The following is a 20,010-nucleotide window of genomic DNA, read 5'->3' on the forward strand; positions in this document are numbered from 1 at the left end:
CCTTGGAATACAGGCCATTTCATTGTTAGGCTCAATTAACTTCCATTTAGGAAAGATGTTGTTTTTTCACAACTGAATATAGAGTGCTTACCACAACACACCCATTTAGGTCTTGAGACAGTGCTTCAGTATAAGCAGTGGTGATAAGAACTGTTAACACTAGTTTCAAGGGCCCAGAGTTTTCAGGACTTGACATGTCGTTTAAAACAGAAGTGCAGCCAGGCTATGCAAGGATATTTTGCTAAGTCTGCAATACGAGAGGACAGCCTCTTGCATTCTTCCTCCCTGACTTACCTAACCGGTTTTCTCCCCTGCTGTGGTCTTTCGTTTTTTCCTTTGTCCTTCTGATCTTTTTGCCAAGCAAAAATGAAAATAGTTAATTTTCTGTTGAAACTCTGTTTAAGAGATAATGTGCCCACTACTAGACCACCCGTGTGCTTGCTTTTGCCACATGTTGAGCCCAGGCTTCAGCGGAGTAAAGACTAGCACGTGTGTCCTCTGCACTGGGTTGAATTTCACCCTTTGGCGATAGAGTTGTTGTTTATGAATAAAAGAGGAAGACGTCATTCCCTGGATGCTTTTAAAGCTTCCTGAAATAGATGCAGGTCTTAGCTAAAATTAACGTGACTGGAATTTCCATGGAAAGCCCCAGCACAGACGCTGTGTGCTGCCTACAACTCGATTATCGTAAAAATGTTTTCTGATCCCTCCCTCATTCCCACAACTCCACCTTCTGGTAAGTGAAGTCTTGCTCTCTGGATAAGCAGAGAGCAAATCCCCTTGGTTTGGCAGACAGTGCTTTGGAGCCAGAGCTTATTAACATTCAAACATAAAACACTGGAAAAATAAAGAGTAAGTGAACAACTTGGATTTGAGCTGTGCATACATTGCTCTTCAGCTTTGGTATCACAGCCGTTTGCCCAGTGAATCTGTAAAGGATTCATTGTTCCTGACTTGTGTGCCCAGGGCCTGCAGTTTAAGCACTTCAGGAGTAGGCTGGGATTTCTTGGAGGGGACATAAAATGTGCTGTAATGTTTGCCCTGGTGTGAGGGGGCTAACCCTTTCAATATCTCCAAAAATCATTCCTCTCTGGGTAGTACTGGGTGTAATTTAACCTTCAAAGGCAGAATGTAATTTTTTGCTTTTGCAAGGAACTTTCTCTTCTGTGAGAACTAAAATATATACATATAAAGACAAAGCAAGCAATTAATAATGTAAACAAAGTGTATCATAATTCTAGTTTTAGATGTTTTCTTTGCTTTCTATATGATTTACTTTTGCTAGATAGATGTCTATCTATAATATTTAAAGTAGAGGATTAGATAGGCTATGCTTGTAGATAGATAATAAAGTGGCTAAAGTTAATGGGGAATTTGAGCATTAATCATGAAATCCTTGACCTCAAATTGCTTTAATCAGTAAGTTGTTTTGTAAAGGAGAGGACTCTCTGAGGCGACTGTGGTGAGATCTTGGGCAAGTCATTGATGTGTTTTCTCTACCACACTTTGGTGGTCGAAGGGATACAAAGATGCAGCCTGTCAAGTCTAGACACAATGGGCCAAATTCATCCCAGCATAACTCCATTCATTTTGTCTAGTGACTCCAGGATGAATTGGGCTAGTTTTCTGTTAATACTGTTTTTGTTTCATAGACAAAAGTGATTGTACTGCCCTGTGATTACAATCTTTTCCCAAAGAGGACCATGTTCATGTGAATGCTGACTAAAAGAAAATATAATGTCTGTGGGAGTTGGTGGGGAAAAATACCCTTCCTAATGATAGAGTAATTGGTTTCACATTCTCTGACTTGCACAGAACTCCAAAAAACCCTGGATAGTTTTGGAGTGAAAAAAAAAAAAAGAGAGGAAAGTGAACTATAAAATATCCATCACACCATGTAGTTGTTTCCTGAGTCAGCAGATGTAAACACACATAGCAAGTGTGCTAAGCAGTGAAGAATAACTTGATAGGTCTGGGTCAAATACAGTCTCAAAACTGTTTAATTTAAGCTGAGGATTTTGAATCATTTCTTTAATGAGTGATCATGTTAATTAATAGATATGTAAATGTAATTCCTAAATTATTGTTTTTTCTCCCCTTTCACTTAGAAAAGAGTGCTCAGCAGTGGAGTCTTCAGATTGAGTCTATATTTGATGTAGTCAGCTCCAAGCCGATTTCAGGTCTTGTGACGGTGAGCATCCCCAAGTTGCAAACGCAGCAAACATTCAGTGTGAAGCTTCAGCCTGGAGAAGGCAGCATTGTGCTGCTTGTAAATATCAACAAGGTAAGGGGTGATGGAGACCCTCGCCAAATATAAAGTGTTTCCCTGGCTTCCAGTTTGTCTGTCTGCTTCCATACCAGTCTTGGTCCTCTTTCCGCTTCCTTTTTTGTTCCTCACTTTAATAACGGTGCAGCACCACTTCCAGGATAGAGGAACAGTTCTTTTTCTCTCTTAAAAAATGATTTCTGTGGGGCTGCATAGCTCAGTGTGCAAAAATTGATGAAGGCTTTCCCTTACCAGAAAACAGAAAGACGTCCTCATCACTGGCCACTGTCAAATGAGCTACCTAAGTAAATAACCCTTGGATCCTGTATGTCACTTTTTATTTACTGACAGCAGGTATCTTGTCTCTCAGGCTGCTGTTCACTGGATTGAGTGGGATTAGAATATACTGGAATGTGCTTGGCTCTGTCTTGGCTCTCCTGAGAGAGAGAGGATACCTCCCCAATGTGATCTCTGGCTGGCAGGGAATTTAGGGTAAAATTTGTGGAGCTGTGCTTGCTTACATTGCACTTGGTTAAGGACAGCAGGAAATGCAGGAAGGCAAAGCATGCTGTGTTGAGGGCATGACTCTGTTGAAAAGGGAGGATTGAAAAGACCAGGGTCTTTGGGCTTTGACAAGTCTGACAGTTTGTAACGTCTGAGGGTATACAGTGACCTCTGTATATTTTACTGGCCTTTGCTAATTGTGTCTCTTGCTGTGTAACTCTGCATTTGTTTCCCCGGCTTGACTGTATTAGATAGGTGTTCCCGAGTCCTCTTGTCAGCTTGAGTAGAGAAAAAGCATCTGTTAAGGACAAGCAGGGTATTTGAGTTTTAATATGTACACTCAGCTGCTCCATATGCTTTGTTTTATACATAAAATAAAAACATACAAATGTAACATTTTTGTTACTGTTGGCATTTGACATGCAAGTTACGTGGGTGATTATCCATGCCTGGTTGTGTTTACAAACAACAGTCTCTGCCTAGCCCTTTCAGGGATTCCATTGAACAGGCGCTGTGATGCGAAACTTTAAAAGTGATTTTATTTCAGTTTGTTGCCCTACCCCCAAACTTGGAAGAGATCCGTTGGTGGCATGTGAGGAAACACTGTTCGGAGTGGAGGGAACAGCCGTGCTTTGTTACTCTTTGTGCACGAAGGGTTTCACTGCACAAATTCACAGCAGCTGATGCGTCGGGAAGCCCTATGGAGCATTCTCATGTGTCACCGAGCACAGAGCTCTTGCTCTGTACGACAGGCTTGCATGGCGCATGTTAGAGAGAGACCTCGCTGGAAACAGAGTCCTGGCTGAGAGCTCACTGCAGATTTTGCTGTGAAGATGGTGTTGGTTTGGGTGGTGCATACAGCCCAGGATATGGAGCAGCATCCCGGGTGCTGTGTTTTTGGTGTGATGGCATTTTGTTCACCCGCATGGGGGTGACATCACTGGTGGCCAGTGAGCTGCTCCATCATGCTGCAAACGCTGCCTCGCTGCCGGGGCATGCACAGCTTCCGTTTGTGTGCCTGCATCTCAAGGGCTCGCGCACCAACACGGGCAGCTACAGCAACTGCAGGTCCCAGAGGCTGAAATGTGAATGTATTGGTGATTCTGTTGCAGCGCGGCTGCAGCAAAGCTTATTGTTGAGCAGCTCTCTGGCCTCATTTTGTTTGAAAAATTCAAAGCTCTCCTTACATGGCTCTGCTCAGCAGGGATCCATCCATTGTTTGATTGCTTTCCCCAAGCTCTGTGCGATAACACTCAGCTGACACATCTTGGCAGTAGAATTGAGCAGCAGAAGCATGCTATTGGGATAGAGACATAGTTATAGGAAATTCATTACGTAAATATTACTGTGTGTGACTAAGTCATACTGTCTTCCTAGAGGCGGGTTTTTTTATAGTTGTAAAAATGAACATTTTGAGTAGTAATGAGATGATAAAAAACCATTGAGACAAAGCAGACAGCACTGAAAAGAGAGAATTTTTTTTTTTTTGACTTAAAAGCTTGACACAACTCAAACACTCAGTGTGGTCACATACCAAGATGACAGCTGAAAAGTGTCACTTCTGTATACAGAATATTTCTTATGGTAGATAAAAGGAGCAATTAGGAAAAGCAAAAATAGGAAGAAGATACAAAACTCCTGATGATCAGTGGAAATTGCTATTATTATTACTACTATTTTATTGCGCCCAAAAAAGACCCAGTTGTGTCTTACATGCTTATTTGGTAGCAATCCCTCTGTAGTGCCTAGGTGCCAAGTGAGACTGAATCCCTATTGTAGCAGTCAGAGCGGGACCTGCTTCTTCTGCAGAAGGCTACAGTGTAAATGGACTTGGTGGTACAAGGGCAGGGAGTGAAGTACAAAGCAGGGTGAACAAAGCCTGTCCTAAGACTCAGATATTTAAATCTTGGTGGAATATTAAGTCAGTGTACTTCAACTGAGGGATAAGAGCTGGATGTTTGCATGCGTGTTTATGCATGCTTGTGGCCGCAGTGGACACAAGATGAGGTGATAGCCTCATACTTCTGTCTACAGTGCAAATACTTTTCACCTTGCAGGTGCAGCTGGTTGAGAGATCCCAGTTACCATAGCTCAGCTGAGGCACATAAACTCATTAGGCTTGTAGTAATTCACTCCACAGTGTCCAAAGCTGTGTGTTATGGTTCATTATACTCTGACCTTCATTGTTTTATGTTCAAGAGTGCTACAGTAGAGACATGGTGGCCAAATGGACATGGAAAGCAAACTGGATACAATGTGACAACTGTTTTCACCATGGAAGCAGGACACAAGATTGAGAAATTTTCCAAGGTGAGTCCTTCAACTTGATTACAGCTGGTAGCGCACTAATGTTAGGACGGCTGCCCTGCATGGCAGGTATCTAGTGCTCCTGGGCATTTTCCTTCTTTATAATTTTCATGTGAGGATATGAGAAATAAATGAGAAATAAGAGCTTTCTAATGTCACAGTACATATATTAAACAGTTTTCTGGCAGCCTTAACCTTTTTAAGCACTTTTACTTGCATACATCCTGGAGAATGTCTTGCAATTATTTGAAAACCTCCAAAAAGATGCTTGTTTTTTCTTAAATTTTCTGCCTTAAGGAAGAAAAGCACTCTTTGACTTGAAATGTGATTCTGATGGGTTTGTGTCATGTCCTGAAAAGTCCTTTTATGTTTATATAAATTAATGTGGAGAGGGAGGTTTGCTTATTTACTGGGATTTTTCTTGTTAATTCAGTGTTTTAAAAAATTGTGGGATAGGGTATATTTCTTATAAAGCTAACATAGCTTCATTTATTAGAATATGTTAGACGTGCTTAATGTTTTAGAGGCGTGAAACATCTTAAGTAGGACCACCAAAGTAGTATTTAGGGATGTTTGTGTAAGGATTCCTGGAATGCACTGTCTGTATAACTCTCTGTGCGGTGTTTACTAAGAAGCCTAGAAAAGGTGGTCTTCAATTATCCACTGAAAAAAAAAATCATACAAATTAGACAGGGCCTCTCATGCCATTAGCATGTGGAAACAACCAAGTAAATGTCTACATTTATTAGGTGTCTCTGATGAGTACTGCTTCACTAAAAGCTAGTCTGGTCACCAGGTTTCTGAACTGCTATTCTTTGTAACATTTATGCTAGTGGAAAGTCATAGGAAAAACAGGAATTTCGAAAGTCTTAGTCTTTTAAGGTTAGGCCTTTTGTTTGATTTTTAAAGTTCCAATAATAATGCCTTGTTGTATTAGCGATACAATTTCAAAACAGCAACAACAAAAGACACAGCATATTACATTTGGAAAAACAGGCTGTAGAAAATTTCCAGCTATAAAGCAGGAAAAAAGGGAAAATTCGTTTGTTATGTGAAACTTATACAGTGCCAAGAAATTTAATTGATTACACCTGGGCAGTTGCATCTGGCCATTTTATAGAGCACTGTGACTTTTGGTCACAGAGACTTCATGGTCTACAAAAGATACCCATGTTTTCCCCCTGCCCAAGAACCCTTCAAGTCTTGTATCAGATCCCACTGGCTGGACTGCTTTGCTTCTGCTATGTCTCCCAAGAAACTTTGGTTTCTTAGTCTCCCAAGATGTTAACTAATCCTTTGGGAAAGCCTCTGGGGAAATCTCCTGGTTTGCAGTTATGTCGAGCTCTCTGGGGCTTTGGCCAGCTGTGCTGGGAACCGTTGGCTGAGGGAAGTACCTGCTCTTTTGGAAGGAGTAGCAGGGGAAAAAAAAACAAAACAGTTATGGCCAGCATCCTGGACAGGCTTTTCTATTTTGCTTTGTTTTCCCCATCTGCGTTGTTTGGTTTGAAGTTTGTTTCTCAGGATAGCATGAAACAAAGTCATAGCCAGAGGTTTTTGTAGAATAAAACTGTTTTTCTTGGGAGAGGGTGTATCCAACTCTATAATTGACAAGCTGCCATCCCTACATCAAGGATTTTATTGCCTCTTTCATTACTGCTTTAGAGATTTGTTTGGATCTGGACTCCATTTCCCCATTATGTTTATTTATTCTTCATTGTAATCAGAGATTTTTTTTTTTATTTCTTGATGCTATTTTAGTACTTGGAAGATTGCAACCTACAGCTGTGTTCCCCTCCTTTCCTCTCTTTTTCCATTCTCTTTTTCCGCAGGCCTTTTAGCATAACTTCCAGAAGTCTTTCCTTTTGGCTTCTTAGTTCTCACGCTGCTTTCATGCTGTGTGCTAATTTACTAAATCACCAGGGTGTTCTGTGATCTTGCTTTAGCTCTGGACATCTTTACCCTGTAGCTTTTTTCTGACCTGTAAAATCTGGGAATCCCAGATGTGATTAATGGGCCACTTGCTGGGTACAAAGCCTTCGCACATGACCAGCGTGACTTCGTGACTGTGCGCAGAACCAGCTGCGCGCTGGGGTTGTGGTGGCCACAAGGTTTCCTCTGTGCACTCCAAGACTAGGAGAAATGTTCGTATAGGAGAGCAGCAAGACCTGTCCATCACCTTGAGTTTCAAAGTGGCCAAACTTGTCCTAGTCAGAGGGATGTATCCTCACGTGTGCTAGATCCAGCCTGAGGGAGCACAAACACACTGAGCCCTAGAGGCCTGGGGACATGAAATGCCACTGAGAAGCTGCTCCCCTGGCTCGTGCTGTATGATTGGTCCTGTCTGGATGTCTCAGTCTCTCAGATTGCCTCAGATTTGGCCAGTTTCAGGAGTTCCACTTGAGCGACATCGCATCACTTCTGTAATGGGAGTGCTCGTTACAAGTGCACTTTGAGGCAGGCCAACTTGCTTGATAGCATCCATTAAGAGGAGCTCCCAAATACTTTGGGAACCCTTACTATAAATCCTACTCCTTTTAGTTTTTGAGCCACAGAAAAGTCATGCTAGAGCTTGAGGAGTTTTTCTTCGCATGGTTGAATTCACTGGAGGGAGGTCAGTACGTTTTAGCTAGTATCGTAAAGTACAAATATGTAGTTTTTTATTAACCTTCAGTATTCAGGGGAACCGTGAAAACTTTAATGGAATACTGGGCGTTTTATTCAAGTTTTCATGTTAAAATGAATGTGCAAAAAATAAATTGTAAGAATAGGTGGTTTACTTGTTCCAACTGTAGAGTTCCAACTTCTGATAGAGAGTGATCTGTACTCTACAACCTGATCTTTTGAAATAGTATGGCAAATAGTTATTTGAAGGAGGGGTTGCTAGTTTAAAGGTAGCCTAGATTTGATTTAAAAAAAAAATTCCTGTCCTCTGGAGCATGTTGGCTGAAATTCCTCATTTGCTTTCCTTCTCATTCTTTGATTTCTCAACTTTCTCCCTGTGATAAGGAGCAAATGGGTATCACAAGGAAAAAGCATTTTCTTTCTAATCTAGGGGAGATGAGGTGGAACAAGGAGGGGGAAAAAGGGCAAAAAACAGGATCTTGGAAGAGACACATTCTATAATATCTTGTAGCTGTGCAGGTGCCTAAAATCACAGCTATTCTCTCTCTGCCCTGGAAGAAGTGGAGAAAGACATCTCCACAAAGAAGGGTTCAACACAGCGTATTATTGCAGTCAGCTAACTGCTCTCTTGTGACTGTGCCTTTATCTGAAATGACCTTCAACACCTTATGCCAAGTTGGTGGTTATTTAGCTGAACTGGTCTCTGTGAAACCTTACTCCTGACTGTGCTGCTCAAATACAGCTGTGATGGCCAGAGGGTTTCAATTCCTCTCGAGCATTTTTTATTTGTATGTGTATTTCTTCCCCTTGATTTGACCTGAAATGACATATTTTTTAAGAGAAGTGCATTTTGCTTTCACTGAATGCAAGCTAAACATTCAGAGAAAAGACATACTTTAAAGTTCCTGCAGTCTCAAAAGTAGGTAGGGTTATCAGTGGAATGCCTTTTTTAGCCTTGTTAAAGTGTTTTTTGATCAAGCAGGCATTTAGTATTATATATGTCAGGAAAACAAGACATGGTTTCATGTCTAAGTTGTTAGTGTTAAGATAAATTACTTTCATATTTTTTTCTTTCTGATACTTTCTCCTTTTGTCTGCTTTAAACCCAAGTGTCTTTTTTTTCACAGGCCTATTTTCGTACAGTAGAACTTGTTCAGGAGCCTATTTCTGGGTCACCAGGTCTCAGTTTCTACTTCAGAATCAATGACCGACCCATTTTCATGAAGGGCTCAAACTGGATACCAGCAGATTCTTTCCAGGACAGAGTGACCTATGACACGTAAGCCACCTTTGATGTCCTCTAGGGAGAAAGGATCATTTTATCTCCTCCTGATTCTCTACTGAATGATAGTATTAAAGGCTGGGACTTCATTCAAAGTCAAACACTAACTGTTGTAGTCCAGGGAGCAAAGACTTGGGGCTTAAATAATATTAATAGAATTGAGTGATATTCAAGGCGGCATTTAAGTTTTTATTGGCTGCAGGACTGCTGGCATTTTGGAATGTTTTAGAGATGTCCTCAGAATGTCTTATCATAGTGCCTGGGATGTGTTCATGTGCTCATTGGTACTCAGAAGCTGGGGACCTGGTGCGGTATTTCAGCAATGTCCCAGCCCATGTAGTGCAGGGAGATGCAAGTGCATACCAGCCTCTTTTCCTCTTCCCATCTTGCTCCAGCTTCAGGCCCAAGAAATTGGGCATGAATCCCTTCAGGGTCATGGTATCTTTCTCCTCTTCCCTCTTTCTCACTATGCATTGTGAAACGTAGGTGGAAGGTTCAAGTTTCTGAAGGTGTTTAGAAAAGGTTTGAGAGAATCTGAACTTGTGATTGATATTTAAAGTAAGCAGTAACTAAGGAGAGAAGAACTATGTGATTAATAAAATACAATATTTTTAAATCTGGTCCTGCAAATATTTCTGTAAAAGCACTTACTTGCATGTGCCACCCCCATCTGTTTTGTAAGTGGTAACAGGACCAAGGAACGTCTGTGCAGATATTGCTTTTTGAGACCTCCATGTGGACATGCACAAGTTTGGAAAGTATCAAAAAGGCCAGTTTCTGTTGGAGTTAAGTCTTGGATTGTGCTAGTGATTAACTTTTTTTTTTTTTTTTTTTTTTTTTCAATTTGACAGATATTGGCTACTCTTGAAGTCTGCAGCAGATGCTAACATGAATGCACTCCGGGTCTGGGGAGGAGGAGTTTATGAGCAAGATGAATTTTATGATATTTGTGATGAGCTTGGAATAATGGTAAAAAAAAAAAAAAATAGAGGTCATGTATTTAAAAAAAAACTGTCAAGAAATTGTAAATACAGACTTCCTAAATGAACAAAGTTGGAGAATTTATATATTAATTCTGACTTATCTTTCCAAAGGATCTGATAGAGTAGAAACCTGAAAAGTCAGATCAAACTGGTTTTGTGTGTGTGTGGATTTTTTTTTCTCTGATTTTATTTTGTTGGGGTTTGGGCAGTTGCTCATTATTTAGTCTGTTGAAACCAGCAGTGATGTTTTTGCAGTCTTTATATTAGAATCCCAGCTTGTATTTTACTCTTATAGCTAAGGCTGCAACTCTGTGCTCCTTGCTTCTTGCCACCACCCTTCCCTAACCAGAATCTCAACTTTGTCCCCTGGCTTTCTTCCCTGCTGTCTTCCCTTGTATCTCTTATTCTTCCCGAAATTGGAGTTACAGACTTGTGCCTTTGACTCAATGTATCCTATTCCTTGTCAGACTAAAACTCTTAACTTTATATACAGTACCTCTCCCCCAGTTCTACATTTTACCAGTTTCACGATAACTGTTTTTTTTTGTGTTGTTTTGGTTTTTTATTTAAACTTTCTAGAAAAACCATTTAACCTGGCCTGAGGCTAAGCGTGGAAGGCCTCACCCAAAGGGACGTTTTGAACGTGCTCTAATTGAGTATAAATGTAGCTGTAAGGGGAACACCTGCTGGCTGCAAACACTGATGATTCTGGATGAGTACCTTTGAGTGAGCTTGGAGGCACATTTTAATAAGTTTTGATGAAATAATGACTTGATGAGTGAAGGCCAAGTTGCACCTGCTGTGAAAATCCCAAGATGCATGTTTGATCTTACTATATAGCATAAAAACAGAAAACCAGTACATTGTGATTTTAACTAGGGAATCAGAAAATTGCTATCCTTCTGCAGTCTGTGCTTGGTGGGTGGAAAATAGATGTTGCATCCTTGGTGTAAAATGAATATTACATCCTTTTTTTTTTTCTCTTTTGGTCATCAGAATGAGTGCCCTGATTTTCAGGGCTTCTGAGTATTGGTAGTTCTTTTGGTTTTGACAATTGGTGTCTATGTATGCCACTTGCATCCATGCTTGTGCAGACCTTATTTAGCAGCCAAAACAGCACGAAGATGCTGAAAATTGGACCTTTAACATCTATGGCTTCCACCCTCCAGAATAGAGGCTGTTGGTTATGTTTTCTCTGATGACCTTGCAAAGGCATAAAAACACTTCCAAGTCGAATTGTGCTTAAGGGAAAACTTTGGTGATTTACTGAGGGAAATAGAGAAAGTGTTTCTTTTCATACAGAGAATTTTGCCTGGACACAGTGGCTGAAGGATTCTGAATAGTTCTTTAGTTCTTTTTTCCTGTTAGAGCTTTACATGTCGTGGAGTCATGGAAAAGCACTTTTTTACTACAAGCACACAATTGCATGAGGATCTGAGCTGGCTCTCTCCCTTATCTATGTGGTGTAGTGTTCAGAGAAGTGCAGTCTGATGAGGAGGGCTCTCCTGTTTAGGTTCACGTGTTCCTCAGAGAGTTCTTTCCATTAATATTTGTAAGATAGCACTCTCTAAACTGTAAATTAAAAAAGTGGAACTTGTAAAGTAGTCTTATCCATTTCATTAGGCTGCTCCATTTTCTCTTTTTCTATTGCTTGAAAATTACAAATTAAAGAGATTACTGCTGAATCAAAAGTCTTGCTTTTCTGTGATTCTGTCTACTTGATCTTTCTTGACAAGAATGATCACTGCTGTTAGAATATCTAGTTTGTTTCTCTCCCAACCGGGTAAGGCAGGTTCTTTTAAACATTAGTTTACCAATTAACTATGGAAATATTTTGCTAGGAAGTACACTCGGATTTCTGTTAAGTGTGTTCAATATTTTATCAGAAGCATTATTCCTTCTAATAAGTGTTTGAGATTTGTTAAACATGTAAGCAGTAAATACAAAACTGTTCGTTTCGGCTAAAGGAGTTCTTTTCCCATATTAATGTCTCAGCAGAGCAAGCATTCTAACTATTCTGTTGAAAGCTATTGAAATCCATCCTCCTGATAAATGTTCCTCTGACTGCTGAAGGCTGGCAAGGTCTGGTTCTTCAGGATAAATGTTTGTTATTTCCAATACCTGGGAAAATCACTATGGAATGTGTACATGCTGAGGCCCACGGAGAATCTGATTTTTTTTAGTGATACTTTTCAAGTATATTAAATTACATCTTTTGGTGTCATTCTTTTTAACACAAATAACTTCTGTCTGAACAAAGGATTGTGCATCCTGAAAATTGCATATTGTTGAAGTAGGAAGGATGATTTACTAACAGATCTTTATATTTTCTGTTCTCTCTAGATTTGGCAGGACTTTATGTTTGCATGTGCACTGTATCCAACTGATCAGAATTACTTGGAATCAGTGAGAGCAGAAGTTACTCATCAGGTATTTTGTCTGTGTGCATCTAAGAAGTGTTTCCCATTAGCTAGTTTTGATTAACTATAAGATTTAGGTTTGCAAAAATGTTTATTAGAAGGTATTTGTTAGTGTACGTTTAGGTAGGAGGCACAAAAACTTACCTTGCTAAATCCTCTTTAACTTACAGGAGTGATCAGCCACGCAGAGATAGGGGCCTTTCTCATGTCCAAACTATTTCTTCTCAGGAGTGTAGGGAACAGTGTGAATAAAAACACATGAACTGCCTGTGCTCTCGGGATTGTAATTCAAGTATTAATACAAGTATTTGCTTTAGAGGAAGTAATTCTGCTTGATTTCTGAAACTATGATGCATATTTCAGGTAAGGCGTTTGAAATCCCATCCATCGATTATTTTGTGGAGTGGCAACAACGAAAATGAAGCAGCAATTGCAAGCAATTGGTTCTCCATACCTCATGCTGACAGAGAAGTCTATATCAGAGATTATGTGATGCTTTATGTGAAGAATATCCAGGAAATCGTTCTTGCTGTAAGTGATCTCAAGAAGCTAAGAGGCGATATGGTGTGGCAGAAGGTCTTAATGTTTGCTATTGGAGCAATTTGTGTTGTGGAGGTATTCTTTTATCCTTTTGGGAAAAGAAATGCAGCATATTATTGAGGAATTGCTCTAAACTTCCCAAGCTTGTTTAGAGAATTTTTAAAATTGAAGAGTAAGCCACAAAGCAGAATAAACCCTGAAAAATGACGTTGGTGTCTTTATTGTTCTCTGGTGTATAAGGAAGACCTGAAAATTTAGTGAATTCTGCTTTTCTTTCCCATTTTTCTCCTTCCACAAATGACTGAATGGAAAAACTTTTTACATGCTAAATAATTAACCTAGATGGTCAATTTTCTTTACCATGATTTTGTTGAAGGATACCTAAAGAAGGATCTAACAAGCTGTTTAATAGCAACTGTAGAATTTCATAATGGCAACATCTCAATGGTGTTTTCTTCCAGTTTTACAGTGAAGTATTTGAGACAAGACTTAAATTGTGGACATGCAGACAGAAGCATGTGAATTCATGAAGTCCACTATGATTTGGCACTATCCGCTTATGCAGTTTTTGTAGTTTTACCTCTCTTCCTGGAAGTATTTCAGTTCCTTCTGCAATGGAATTTACTTTTAACTTTTATTTGGATAGGTAGAGTGAAACTGATTTGAAAATCCCAATTTGGCATTGCATAGCTAGATAGGGACTAATGAACGTAAAACTTGAACTGCAGGTGAGTGTTCAAGCATCCTTTCTAGCTGATAGCTGTGTGAAACGAGGAAATGTAAAGCTCATATTTTGTCCAATTAGAACTTATCTCTTTAGCAAGAAGATATGTGTTTTGTTAACCTAAAAACAACAGTGGCCTTTTCTCCACCTAGTATCACTTGTGCAACATGCCATTATTGCCTGTAGAATATGATAATATTCATCTAATCTCTCTCCTTTTCAGGATGAGATACATCTTATGTCCTGGGGCCTTTGACCAGAAGTTTCGTGGCACTAAGCCAGGCAATCAGTATGTAGGTGATAGACAGTGACATTACTGCTTGTTATTGCAGGTTACTGGCATTGTCAGAGTAGCTGTACCGTAAGAAATCTGTAATCCTGTTTCTTTCAGGAAAGGTAGAGCTTGGAGAAGCAATAAAAACGAGGCACCGTGTGGAAAGAACTGGCTAAGAAGGGTGCTGCTCTTGAGTATAGTAAATTCAAAGGGCTGATAGTTTGACTAGTATCTGCATTTTAAGATCCTATCCTTCATGTGTTGTTAATGTTTTGTTTTGTTTTGCAATTATGGTACATGTTCGTCAATAAGGTGGGTCTGTGTTTGGTCCCTTGGATTTGCTTGCAACTTAAAATAGCAATTAAGCAGTTTATTAAAGAAGGCCACTATTTTGAACTATTTATATAATCTGAAAATGCTGGTATGAGAACAGTTATGCATTCTAAATATTAATACTGTTTTAGAATCAAGATAATAAAGTGAAATATATATTTCAGTTATTTTAATATGTGTTTCAGTCGACTTTTTCGAACAAAGCTATTTGTAAAGGTGCACTGTGCCATTTCTATGATCACTCGTGTGGGTTTGCTTGCCAGTGCATGTGCAGCAAAGGGGAATATTCTGGCTGGATGTTGTTTCTATTTATCATTTACTTGTGCAGTGTTGCTGTTCAGAAGAGACTTTTCTTTAATTTGAACACAGAAATTAACTGTTTTTGCGGGCCAGAAAGAAACGTGCAGTGGCATTGTCTAAAGTCCTGTGTACTACAGAAGAAACATGTAACTACTGGCAGAACTGGACTATATCACTTAAACCTCCAAGTCTGATCTAAATCTTCAGAGAATCCAGTATATCTTATAGTAAATTATTTCAGTTGTTAATTACTCGTGTTTAAAAAAATATATTACAAAAAATGCTCAAGTGCTTTGCTGTATTGGAGCCAATTGCTTTAACTTGTGACTGTGACAGCTCAGGTCTCTGTCTTACCATCAGTAGGACGCTGAATGAATTATACCTGAGAAATATTCCTTCAGTGCTTTGCAGGATTCTGATAAAAGATTTAGTATACTAAGGAGGCTATAAATACAGACAACTCTGAATGATTTGAAATGTAACCCTTCATGTAGTCTCATCTAACTTAACATGCAGAGCCAGCCAATATGACAACGTGCAACACTATCACGCAGGCATTAGTAGCAGGACACTTCGGCCTTAATAGAGCTAAATTCACATGGCTGCTCTGAAAAGAAAAGGGAAATACCACGACTTTGTCACCGCAGAAGTACAGCAGAAGTAATATTTTTCCATAGAGAAAAGAGGCCACAGTATTAATATTAATGATCCTTGAGTTTATTTTTCACGAGATATGCTTTAAATAGCATTCATTAAGAATTTAGAACCATAGAAAATAGAAAATCTCTTGATGTGAGGAGAGAATCCCTTAGAACAGCAGAGCAAGTGATATTATGCCCAGCTGTCCTCTGAGTACAGGAAAAAGAACGTAATTAAGCAGATGATGATGATGAATGTCAGGGTACAAAAAGAGAATGTTTTTTCAGGTGGTGACTCAGAACTTTGGCAAAGGCATGCTCCTCCCCTTCCCTCCTCCCCGCACCCCTTTTCAAAATGTAGTCTAGATACTCAGATGATAAAAAATTAATCTTCTTGAGGGGCTGCGATTTTATTGATTATTATTATTTTTTTAATTCTAGGAAGATAAGAGCCGTCCTTTTGTTGTATCCAGTCCCACAAATGGTTTGGAGTCAGTTAAAGAAGGTTGGATCTCCCAAAATCCTTATGATACCCACTATGGTGACACTCACTTCTATGACTATGACAATGACTGCTGGGACTGGACACATTATCCTAAAACCCGTTTTGCTTCAGAATATGGATTTCAGTCCTGGCCTTCCTTCAGTACACTGGAAAAGGTAAGGCTCGACTTCCAAACTTTGCTGTCCCTTCTGTCCTCATTTTGGGAATGCAGTGAATCACTGTAGCAAACTACAGCATCACAGCTGTAGTTGGGGTGATACATTATTAGGTTTGGTAGCGGGGAGATGGGGTAGGAGTGTGTTTTGCTGTATAGAGAGGAGAGCAAAGTGAACTATTTCCCTCTTTATTATCCAGTATATTTACTTTGATGTTGCAAGAGGAACCTATTTTAATACAATCAGTAATGTTTTATTATAGCTGTTGTTATTGGAACACTGGAGAACAGTGTTGCAACTTTCTTGTGAGTACCTGTGTTTCAAATTCCTTCTTCCTTAACCAGTAAATTTCATTTTCTTTTGAGCTTCCTGGATGAGGAAGCTTGTATTGATGGAAACGTTAAAGCATTTACTGTTCAACCCTGCTTACTTAACATAATTCCAAATTTATTCTTTTTACACATGTCTTTCTCTTCTTTTGGATGCATACTAAAAAATACACAATGTTGTAACTCACGACAGTAGCGAGCAGGTGGTTGTGCTAGGTAAATGGGGCTGTATTATGAGACAAGTAAGTGTAATAATATTTCTGTTTAATATATAAGTTGATAATGATTCCCTAACTTTGGTTTTCATGGACTGTGTCTAAGGGTAGAAATGAAAGAAATTCAACACATACCGAATAGTGCTAAATTCTAAAGTGCATTATTTTTTATCTTTTTGCCAATTTCTTAAGGGGATTTTTTTTTCTCCCCAAATTTTGGTGCTTTATGCTCTACCTTATCTATCTAGTTGGAGCAGAGTTGTTTTCTTTGTCTGTCCAGTCAGAGATGAGTATCATGTTGAGATTCATGCATGGAATAATCCTTTCAATTTGCCACACAAAGTTTATTATCTTTTCCTAAGGGATAATCAGTACTTTCAGGCATATAAACAACAACAAAAAATTGCTCAATCAACCCAGCCAGAAGAGGAACATAGCATAGTTCATTTATGTGAGCTATGCCGGATAGTTATTTGCAGTTAAAAAACATTATTTCAAGATGATTTGTTTTCAGAGGCAGATTGCATGTATTCCTAGAGTCTTTAGCCCTATTAGCCTGTGAAATGTCTTATTCTGGAAGGAGTGCTAGCTCTTATTTTTCTAAGATATTTAATATGTAAGATTATATCTAAATTAGTTTGACTAGAAACTGTGATTCTTTTAGCTGAATCTAGTGCTGTTTTGATTTTTTCTAAGGCGTCCAAACAAACCTTCAACATTCCTTGGCCAAACTTAACCTTAGGACAAATAAGGGCTTGATGGAGTATAAGAGAAGGGTGGTCCTGACTGAAAACTCCAGTGCAGAAGGCACTACAGAAATATGTTACTGACTTTAATATTTTTGGATGATGGCAGCAGGCTGTAATGAATGTATTTTCCTGAATATCCTGCTAGTTGCTTAATGGTACATTTTGTTTTTCCTTTCTAATCTTTTCAAAAGGTTTCCTCTGCAGAGGATTGGTCCTATACAAGCAATTTTTCTCTCCATCGACAGCACCATAAAAATGGCAATGATGAAATGATTCAACAGATTGAGTATCATTTCAAGCTTCCCCAGAGCGCAGATCCCGTTAAAAAATTCAAAGATCTGATTTACCTCACGCAGGTAACAGCAAAGTCTTCAATACTGAAGTAGATACTGCCCAGCAGTTAAAAGAGGGACTGTTCCTGTAAATAATGCAGTCGTATGGTAACTGTTTCTGCCTTGAGGAACTGGAGAATCTAATTTAAGATGGGACCAGCTAGCAGTCCTCTCGCTTCTTGGGGGTAGACTCCAATTTTCCTCGCAGAAGGGCTGGAATACTTCTCAGGGAAAACCCGCATTTCCTAGAAACCGGCCAAACTGGGAGCATGTCTGACTGGCTGTGCACTGCCCCAGTACCTGTCACTAGCTGTGCTCATGGAGTTGGCACGGGATGTGAGCATGGGATGGGCCTTCTTGGTGCAGATGGGCCTTCTTGGTCCTAGAGCTACTCTGTGTCATTCCTCTAGGCCGGGTATGTTTTACTTTTCCTGTGACCTTTTTGGGCTTATTGCTCTGTTTTTGCCACAAGGAGTACACTAACTTTTTAAAAGATAGCTTTCTTCACAGAGAACTTCATTCTCTAGAAAAGATTATTAGAAGGTTTCTTTTCTATTAAGGACTGAAATACTGCTGTTTTAGAGAATATGTTCTAGGTTTTTTTTTTTTTTTGAAACAATAGATTATACCTTGCTCTTCATCTGAAACACTAACTTGCTTCATCCTTTATTGAAGGCAGGGATAAAAGCTGTGCTTCGAGGTCCTGACCTAAAAAGCTATGAGGGCTTTTGCAAGGTTAAGTCTGTCAAGGCTTCAAATCAAACAACAGTTTAAAGATCCTGAAATAAGGATAGCAGAAAAGGAGAGTAAATTTGGATCCAGTAGATAACCTGGAAGTGTTAACTTTACACTTTCTACTAGCTTAAAGAGTAACTTTTTCCCCTCATTTGGGGGCAAGCCTACTAGTATGCTTTCTGAAGATGCTAACTTCATTTTCTTTATTGCCCTTTTCATCTTGGGCACTGCTTCCGTGGCTTCTTGAGAACTTGGCCAGTGAAGGGTACTGGTGCTGTGAACCTGTGTTTTCTGCAAATGTATACATGAGATTTGAAAGTACGTGAAGGTAACTTTTTTTTTTTTTTTTTTAACGTATTGTTCACCCAGGTGATGCAGGCCCAGTGTGTAAAGGCAGAAACCGAGTTCTATCGGTTCAGCCAGAGTGAGATAGTCAAAGGAGAAGGACGCACAATGGGTGCGCTGTATTGGCAGCTCAACGACATCTGGCAGGCACCTTCATGGGCTTCTTTGGGTAAGTTCCGCAACAGTTGTGCGGTAGGATGCATGGTGTGTCAGGCTTGTTTATCTTTTTCGTCACTGGAAATACCAGAATAAGAAATAAGGCTCTACGGTCTCTTGGGGTAAACCTGTAAGCTTTGCATATGTTTCTATCCATTTTTAAAATTGCTTATAACTCATAATTTCTTTAAAATATATATTTTTTTTATTTAAGTGGTATTCTCATTTTCCCTAAGGAAATAACTATCACTGCTTCCCAAAAAGTAGCTTTGTCTATCTTCAAGGATGTTAAAGATAGATCCTCAGTATGGGGTGAACTTTGAGCTGCCATTGCTTTGTTATGTAGAACTTGATGTTCCTGAAACTGTGTGATGTGTTAGGCAGGATTTTCCAGAGAGATTTTGTATTTTTTGAGAATTCTAAAATAGACATTTCTAAGAATTATTTTTTTCCAAAAGAGCCTGTCCTAGAAATGCCTGATTGTATTTATTGGCTATGCTGAGCAGATGCATACGTGTGCCATGTCACCCTGGGTGAAAATAGAAAGAGGGCTAGAGGAGAGCTTATATGTTTAGTTACGCTTTCCATAATCCCAACAATTTTAATTTCTCCTGCCAACTTATAATAATTATTTTACTTGCAAATAAATACTTTTACTCGCAATTAGCAGTAGTGCGTTGTCAAAATCCTGTGGAGCTCCAGTGCTATTCTGAGCAGGATGACAGTATCTGAAGGTGAGGTATCCAATGTGTTCAGGATCAGTGTGGAGAGATGGTAATCTCCAGAGTGTAAATCATCGTGTCCACAGCTATCTAGTAAGTGGGACGAGTTATGTTTCCTATGATAAATTTAATTTTCATAAAACTGTATGATACTTCTCAGCCAACACAGGGTTCTTTCTCCTGGGAAGTTCCATATAGCGAAAGACAAAATGATGAGCTTAGCTTTTTGCCTAACTTACTGAACAGCCAGTGTCAGGTGAGATGAATCACTATTTGTGAGTAGGTGATGCTGCTAATACACAAGCTAGCTAAGCTGCACATGATAGCTTCATTTGCGCATATTCATTTTAGAACACCAAAATGGAGCCATTGGGCAAATGGAGATAAAATTTGTTTAGGGAATTAAAACTGGGGAAGTGGCCATGTTTTGTGTCTCCAGCGATTTGCCTGGAAGTCATTTGGAAATGGAGAAGCTGTTCTGTGGCAGAACTTGAGTAGTTTCTCATTTATTTGAGTGTTAGTTGTTTTTACATATTCTGTTTTCTAAAATATAGTAGGTATTAAACTTTTCACA

General features: G+C 39.3%; 1 protein-coding gene across 1 annotated transcript in view; it reads left to right on the forward strand.

Annotated features, from left to right (window-relative positions):
• Positions 1-20,010, forward strand: part of MANBA (mannosidase beta) — a 40,371-nt gene that overhangs the window by 12,605 nt on the left and 7,756 nt on the right. The window contains exons 6-14 of the mRNA XM_010217075.2: positions 2,109-2,284; positions 4,970-5,080; positions 8,827-8,978; positions 9,833-9,950; positions 12,308-12,394; positions 12,748-12,915; positions 15,635-15,853; positions 17,338-17,502; positions 18,583-18,727. Of these exons, the coding sequence (XP_010215377.2) occupies positions 2,109-2,284; positions 4,970-5,080; positions 8,827-8,978; positions 9,833-9,950; positions 12,308-12,394; positions 12,748-12,915; positions 15,635-15,853; positions 17,338-17,502; positions 18,583-18,727 (1,341 nt within the window). The remainder of the gene's footprint in view (positions 1-2,108; positions 2,285-4,969; positions 5,081-8,826; positions 8,979-9,832; positions 9,951-12,307; positions 12,395-12,747; positions 12,916-15,634; positions 15,854-17,337; positions 17,503-18,582; positions 18,728-20,010) is intronic.

The sequence above is a fragment of the Tinamus guttatus genome, unplaced genomic scaffold (genome assembly GCF_059628265.1).
Source record: "Tinamus guttatus ecotype Peru unplaced genomic scaffold, ASM5962826v1 Tinamus_guttatus_pri_ptg000202l, whole genome shotgun sequence".
Taxonomy (NCBI): domain Eukaryota; kingdom Metazoa; phylum Chordata; class Aves; order Tinamiformes; family Tinamidae; genus Tinamus; species Tinamus guttatus.